At 38.8% G+C, this 8424-nt stretch overlaps 1 protein-coding gene across 1 annotated transcript; it reads right to left on the bottom strand.

Annotated features, from left to right (window-relative positions):
* Window positions 1–7144: 7144 nt before the first annotated feature.
* Window positions 7145–7750, bottom strand: LOC130462996 (uncharacterized). Its single transcript, XM_056832007.1, has one exon. It carries the CDS (start codon window positions 7748–7750, stop codon window positions 7145–7147), a length of 606 nt encoding a protein of 201 aa, XP_056687985.1.
* Between the last annotated feature and the right edge of the window lie 674 nt (window positions 7751–8424).

Here is an 8424-nt window from a genome sequence, read left to right as displayed (position 1 = left end):
AGATGCAGAAAAGCGTTGAAAGACGGCTCCACGTCGTTCAGCGCACATTTGGCAATATAGCCAAAGATATCAGCCCATGAGTTGGGGGTCAGCTGGGCCACCCCAATGTTAAAACCATCTAACACTTCCACACCGAAGGGGTGTGGAGGGAATCTCATGCCGAGTTTGATGGATGCGGCATACACGGGGAATTCTCCCTCGGCAAGCAGGCTGACGGTCGAGTCCAGACCGGCCGACACGCGCATATGGTACCCTTCCCCCACGCAGAGGTCATCCCTCATCTTGGCCCCGTGCCTGTCTAGCCACCGCATCCAGCCTACGTCTGGGTGAATCTCAGACGGAAGCAATTGGGCCTCCTCCCGTCCTCTGGGCCTAATAGGCTGGGGAGCAGCCTCTTGCTCCTCGGCGGCCGATGACAATGGAGCGACGTTTGACTCCCCCACTGCCTGGCTCGCTGTACCCTCTGACGAGCTTGCCGCTTGCTCCCCCACCTCGACATATTCGTCAATCTCTTGAAAGAGTTCGGCATATTCTTCGTCGGCTGCCGGGGCGGTGGAAGAATATCTCTCCCTAGGGGGTGTCGATGCTTCTTCCCGCAAGCGCAGGCGCGTAGGATCTGCCGTTTTCTTGGTTCTAGCCATGCCTTCTGCATAGTGAACGAAGCACGGCTTAGGAGTGACCAACAATGAAGAAAAAGACGCGATTGGACGTCCGCCCCGACAAAAGATGAACGGCGGAAAAATCTTAAATAAAACCTTCAAACCCTTACCTAGTACTAAGAGGTCGGCCGCTAACAAAGAGAAAAATGACGAGAGGATAACAAAAACAAGAAAGAAAGGCGAAAACTAACCTTGAAAGATCTGCGAAGTACTCGGTGAAGAACAGGATGAGTTTCGCGAAGAACAGGATGAGTTTGACGAAGAAAAGGTTAAGTCTCGCGGTGGCCGGAAATCGCCTGATGGTGGTGGGAATACGCCGGAAATCGCCTATGAGACAGCTCTGTGAAAACGAAATGTAAAAAATGAAATTTACCCCCTCTATATATAGGGAGGGGCAAAATGGAGAAAGGTGACACGTGTCACCACCTCAACACCTGACCCAAAGATGAAGATGCAAATCAAAGGTCAAGAAGCGATACCCGGAAAGTACTTCCAGAAATGCCCTTCTTGAGGGGCAAATGTTGTGGGCAACATTACCATGCCTTCGTGTACCAATGAGGATGTGACACATAGCACGTATTACGCCCCCTAAGCAGAAATCATACGAAGTCTACTCCGGAGCATGAGTATTAATCTAGGTATCTACAATGTATGTATTTAAGTGTGTATAAATGTATGTATAATACCTATACCTGGAAAGGGGCTTAATTAGTATGTATCCCAAGTGAATGACTAAGCACAATAGGCCCAAATAGCCCACTATTGCCAAAAGGGGCCAAAGAATTGTAAGGAGAAAGGACACATGTCCTCCTCCCATTCCCCAGCCAATCATGTAAAGGGAATATTAGGTCATTCCCACAAAAACGTAGTACTATAAATAGTCCCACTTCCCTAGAAAAAGGGGTCACAATCAATACATTCAAGAGCAATTGCTGCTCTGCCTTCTCTCTACTTTCTCTCTCTATAAAAATACAATCTTGTTAAATCCTTAAAAGTTACCGGAAAACCTCCAAGGTATCTCACCGGAAAAACCCCACAACACCATGCATCTCACAACATTTGTTTAACAATATGCAGAACAAATAATGAAACAACACTGAATATTCGCAGAACAAGCAACAAAAATAAAAAAAACACCTGCAGTAACCCACTAACCCACCCTACTTGAAAGTTCTCAGAATATTCATATGATCCCTAGAAAAAATCAGAACTCATCTAAAGCTAAATAATCATCCTCGGACAAGTTATTTTTCCCACGAATTCACGGTGACTGTCTGAGAGTAACAACTCGCCCAAGTAATGATTCGCGGTGACTGTCTGATATGTGTCATACGTGTCTCGCAGTGTGTATCCAAACTACCGACATCTTGGGAACAGTTTCACCCTTAAGTTGGTGCCTTTCTGAAACTACCTGTAAGCATATATCTGTTCATTTAACACCTTAGTGAAATTTCTAAAACTGCCACCAGAATGATATAGGACCCAAATAAAAAAACAATCTAATTGACAATAACTCAATATGGTTCTTTTGTTTAGGATGCTAAACCATATAATGTGAGCCAAAGAGCGGCAACAGAAAAATGACTTGAAGAAATTAAACCTGGGAAGTCAATAGATCGATTGCAAAATGATGTCGAAACATGTTAGGATCCCTGATAGCTGCTTCTAATAATTCCCTCTCTATCTCCCTACCAGTCTTATCAGCCGCATGTACAATTATGTGATGACAGTGGCCACCCTCCCTTGCTAAGTGCAATTTCCATCATCGCCATGATCAAAGGATGCACCCATTGCAATCAATTCTCTAATTCTCTCTGGCCCTTCTGTGCACACCACCTGAAGAAAACCAAACCTGTTCAGCATAAACTCAAAATAGCATTACAAAAAAAAACTACTACCAGGAAATTATATAAGTAAAACTAAACATAAAATTAGAAGCCAAAAGATATGACAATAATCCTATTCTATATATAGTAAAAAAGAAACTAAACGAATTGGTAAGCAAATCCCAAGAATCCTTGTATGTACAATCAAGGACCTGTTGACAAGATTCAAAGAGCAAACCTTTATTTTATCATCATCTATAACTTCCTTTTTCCAATTTTCTGGCTTAACTAGAAAGTAAATCAGATAATCACATACTACAAGTCTACAACATGAGCTATGTACACGTACATATGAAATAACTTCAAGTGCTGAAGACATCATCTAGTAAAGAATTTAACTTGCAATATTAGAAAATCTACAACAGGTTTTACCTGAATCCATTACGGAGCGGAGGCTCAGGCTGGCAGTTCCATATCTCCAAAAAACGCAAATAAAATCCCAACAAAAACCAGAATTAAAATCATCGGGAAAAAACATAGGAATCAAAATCTCAAATTCAAACAATCCATGATCAACCAGCATTAATCAAGCTTTAAATAAAACCATAGCAAACAACCAAAACTCTAGATTCATTAAAATCGACATAAGAAAGGGGCAAAATCCCTAATTAAATAAATTTGCCACAACCAAAAACTATAGATTCACTTTTGACAAGACATGTTCCCAGGAAATGAAAAGATTGAAGTCATTGAACCTAAGTCTTGGGAAATAAATCTAGGATTTTATGTAAAGCAATAACCACTATCTACTCTCCCATGGATTATTACCCAGTATGATGAGCCACCACATTTTATTAAAAAATTAGACCTTAGTGGTTTGAGAGTAGGAAAACATGTTATTTCCTGGTTTAACTCATCTGACTTCTAATTCTGGAAGCACCTATTCTTGATCAAGCATACTGTACTCAGTGTACTGTCAAATCACATCAGGAACTTAAAAGATGGATGAACTTGGAACTTAAGATGTGCACATTTATCGGAAGAGCCGAGTCATCTACATCCTAGAAATTTTACAACAGTGACACGGGGATCAGCCAGAACACTAGAACAAAATCGTCTAAACAAAACCGATTCCACGGCCAGTATCTCATGCATAATAACACACAACGGGTATTGAAATTGGATATAAGTTACTAATAAAACATTGCTTCGCTGGAAAAGAAGTTAACAATAATAAAGTAAGAATTCCCTGAAAACTAAATGGAAATGAGAAAGATTACCTTATTGTAAACTATAACTCCAGATGAAAGTAGAATGTATATCAATAAGTAGAGATAGGTCAGTGCAAGTGACGTGTTGATCATTTTTGCCTACAACTACCAACCACGCCCGTCCCTGAGGCAGTGCAGGAGGGGCGCCCGCCCTGGGCTGAAGAGATGAATAGTGATTATATATCAGAAAAATCCAATCATATTAAAAAGGATTATACTAATTGCAACTAGAATTTCTCATGAAAAATACCAACACAAACCCAACAACAATGTATTTAACAATGTGAAACCTATCATATCAGAAAAATCGAATCCGAGATCCTGATCAAGCTTATGAGAATCATATCAAAACAAAGCTAACAAACAATCCAGGAAATCAATAGAAATGTAAATCAACAGAAAAATCGATACAAAATACTTGTAGATAATTACCGAGAATAGCAGCAGCAGAGAAGGAGAAGTGGTTGGCACAGGCGCCTCCAAAAGCCCTAGTATATACTGTAGTGACATTTGCAAAGTCATAAAAGTTCAGGAGCACGATAAATCTGTAGAGTAGAAAATTAGAATATGTAATTATTTTCTTTTAATTAAATGTAAAATTAACAAATCTAGCAATTCAACATCAATAAAAAAAAAAGGTCACAGTACATCAAATTCAATTCAACACTTAATTTATCATCAAATTCAAATCAATGACTTAATTTATCCTCAAATGCACAGCGAAACTCATATAAAAAAATGAAAAAAATACTTGAATTCACAAACTAACCAACATAACTAAACCCTAAATTCATATTTAAAAAAATTCAGAGCAAATTAATTAAACATGGAAATCAATGGCAAAACACTAGATACCAACCAAGATTAAGATTCTAAACACTCTAAATCAATTGCAAAACACTTCAAATACTGACGAACTATAGCGAATAATCAGATTCTTGTACTAACTGAAATTAAACTCAAATTAAGCATCTTAATTACATAATCTACATAAAGTTGTGCGATTACTAACGAATATTGAAGTGAATTTAACAAGATATACGGGAAAAGGGAAAAAATACCTGCCGAAATCAGAAAATGGAGCAGTGCAAAAGAAAGAGCGAGAAGAGGAGAGTGAATCAGCTACCCAAACGACGCCCAAGGTGTTATTGGATGAATTAACTCTTCATCGCGCCTCTGGAATCTAGGGTTTTGCCTCTATCATATTCACTAAGCTTGAATTTTAAACAAAATTGAGAGATTGGGATGATTTGGTGAGAGGAGACTTTGAAGGGCAAGCTCGATACTGATTCTGGAGGAGAGACAGAAAAGATTTAGAGCTTCAACAATGGAGATCCGTAAAATACGAGAGAGAAAGAGTTGTACAGGGGAGGTAGGAAATGTATGAGAGAGAAAGGGAATAGGAGCAGGTAGGTCAATAGGTGACTGCGTCGCACCAAATTAAAAAAAGGGAAAGGTAATAATTAAATTTCAGAAACTCTTGCGTCACAGTATTATAAACCAGCGACGCAAAGGAGTTGTAATCAATTTTTTTTCAAGACAAACCCTCATTTGCGTCAATCAAACTAAAACTGCGACGCCGATAACAAGTTTTTAGGATAAAATTTAACATTTGCGTCACATGTTTATATGTGCGACCCAAATATGGCGAGGCAAATGAAAAATTTTCCACTAGTGGACGCACACATTTTCTTAAAACTCTTTCATAAGAGACCAATTTTCCCTTTTACAATAAACCCTCTTACCCTATCTCTCAACCACCCCTCATCCCATCTGATCCTCCGGCAACCACATCTCACCATCATCCTCTTCCCACCCGTCATCCTTTTACCTACTGCATCTTCTTCCCTTCGCATCTCATGCATCATCCTTCATCTTCATTGCGCGCCTACCTTCTCACCATCCTTCATTTTCATAGCCACATCCATAGCAACGCAAGCAAATCACAGTCGGTAAGGGAGAAGAGGAGCAGACCACCACGAGAAGAAGAGCATCTCAAGCAAAGCATTGCCGAAAAACGTTGAAAAAGAGGAGCAGAGGAAGGGAGAAGGCGCCGCCTTCGATGTCGAGAAATGTTAGTTTTGATTTATGTATTTTTTATTTATGTGAATTACCGACACCGCACATAAATTACGCTGCCAAAACGACGGCAGCGCACAACCCTTGCGCCCGCAACACGATGGTACCGCGCAAGATTTGCATGGCCGTCGTGTCGCCGACGCATGTTTTGTGCGCGGAAGCCGTGAAAATGTGCGGCATGCATCGACTATTTCACATTTTGATTTTTTTACTTTCTTGTTTATTATGAAATTATTTTGTTTTGTATTTTAATTTCTGATGAATTTGTATTAGCAATTTTTTAAAATTTTGATCACTTGTGTAAAATGAAAATTTTAGTTTTAATTTTGTATTTATGTTGATTGGTCATTGTTTTATTAATTTGATACTAATTTGTTTGAGTGTTGGCATTAAAGTTCAATTTTGGACTAGATTAACTCATTGTAGTTGTGATTGTTGTTATAATCACAAATTAAGGCGGTATATTAGAATAATGTGTTATGTGTAATACACCAAAAAGTTAATGGTTGTCATTGCCGAAGCTAATGGTTGGCGGAGGTAGGGGAAGGTACAAGCTGTCGGAGGGGAAGGGGGGAAACAAAAGAAGGGGTACGTGAAAATAGGGGGATTATCTTTTATAAAGAGAAAATTCGTGCTTTCACGTAACAAGTGAGGACGATTTTAGCTAACGCGGTGTTGAATAACGATACACATACTATAATGACCGACTTTCACATTTAAGCATGCAAGAGCTAGTATTATACTTTCTCCTCCTTCTTTCCAAAAGATATTCTATTTATTACTCCCTCTGTCCCCTTTTTTATTGCCCTATTTTTTGTTTAGGGTGTTCCTTTGAGATTTCTCAATCTCTTAATTGGTAAATTCTTTCCTTTCTCTTTCTCTATCTCTTTCTCTCTCTCTCCTTATATAGTCATATACCTACTTTATCAATTGATGTGCAAATTTTACATTAATTCTTAATAAATTAAAGTGAATTTTAACTATGGGTTAAACAAAAGGGGATGAGGGAGTATATGCCAAGGTACACTTACAATTAACAAACCATTTCTTTTTAGAGATAATAATACTTTGTAACTATTTTAAATGGTGAAAGTTAATAGTTGTAAATCATGTTTAGTGATCGAATCTCGTTACATCGCTTTTTTAATTTATGACCAGATCAGCTTCAACCAAAAGAAAACAATGCGTTTGTTTTTTTTTTTTTTGGGTAAGCAAGTATTTGTATATATTATGCACAACAATTACAGAATGGAATCAAGTGGAACAATCCTCCACTGAAACAAGAAGAACAGGCAACAAGCCAAGCAAACTACCCTTCAACAAGGGTGCAAAACCAACTGCTGTCCTTAGTGCTAAGAGCTTTAGGCAACACCGAATGTAACCTATGACAAGCATTACTCTTAATCATGCTACACACTTTGTCTATGCAGCTAATCTGATTGTTCCACAAAGAATTGTTCCTTTCTTTCCATATATGATAGACAGTACACCAGACAAAGGTGTAATACACCCCTTTTCTGAACTTGGAGATGTGCCTCCTGTGAATCCATCTAATCAACTGAGGCAAACTGCAATTAGTGAGACTGATGTGCAGAAAACAGGCAATGTGAGACCAACACAGATAGCTAAAATGACAGCCAAAGAACAGATGGTTATGGTTCTCAGTAGCAGCACCACACAGAAGACAAAAATCATCCATAGACAGCCCAAACTGTCTTAATCTGTCTTTAGTGTTCAATCTTTCTAAAACAGCTAGCCAGGTGATGAATCTATGTTTAGCTTGGCCTAAACGACACCAAACAGCATCAGCCCAGTAAACTTTTGCAGCAGTAGGAAGAATCAACTTACCATATGCTTTTTTGATTGAGTATTTCTGAATAGAACATAACTGAGCCTCAGACAGATGAGCTTTCATCAAATCTCTAACATAACAGATAGACTTCTAGTACCAGCTATCTGTGTTCTTGGGAGAATAATCCCAACACTGCTCCCCTTTGATGTATACAGAGAGAATCCACCTAACCCAGATATTATCCTTCTGAGTAGCAATCATCCAAACATGTTTTCCCATGGCAGCTATGTTCCAAAGTTTTAAGTTAATAAGCCCCAACCCACCTTCATTCTTTGGTCTGCACAGCTGTTTCCAAGCTACCTTACCAGGGCTACTAGAATCAGCAGCACCCTTCCAAAGAAAACATCTACAAATGCTATTAACAGATTTGAAGATACTCTTGGGAAGAATCATAATCTGAGCCCAATATGTTTGAATAGTCATCAAAACAGATTGCACCAAGGTAAGCCTGCCAGCAAAAGACAGATTTTTAGAACTCCATGCTTTGATTTTGATACACATTTTTTCCACAATTTTTTCACAATCTCCAATACAAATCTTCTTTGAACAAATTGGAATGCCTAGGTATCTAAAAGGAAAAGAACCCTTAGCAAATCCAGTCATGTCCAGAATTCTCTGCATTGTGGAATCACTCACACCTGAACCATATACTGAAGTTTTAGAAGGGCTTGCTTTTAAACCAATGGAGAGAGAAAACAGCTGAAAGCCTTGCATCAACATGTGTACTGAGTTAAAAT

Source organism: Spinacia oleracea, chromosome 6, assembly GCF_020520425.1.
Source record: "Spinacia oleracea cultivar Varoflay chromosome 6, BTI_SOV_V1, whole genome shotgun sequence".
Classification (NCBI taxonomy): domain Eukaryota; kingdom Viridiplantae; phylum Streptophyta; class Magnoliopsida; order Caryophyllales; family Amaranthaceae; genus Spinacia; species Spinacia oleracea.
Note: the sequence above shows the minus strand (reverse complement) of the source record. Positions and strands in the feature narration are given on the sequence as shown.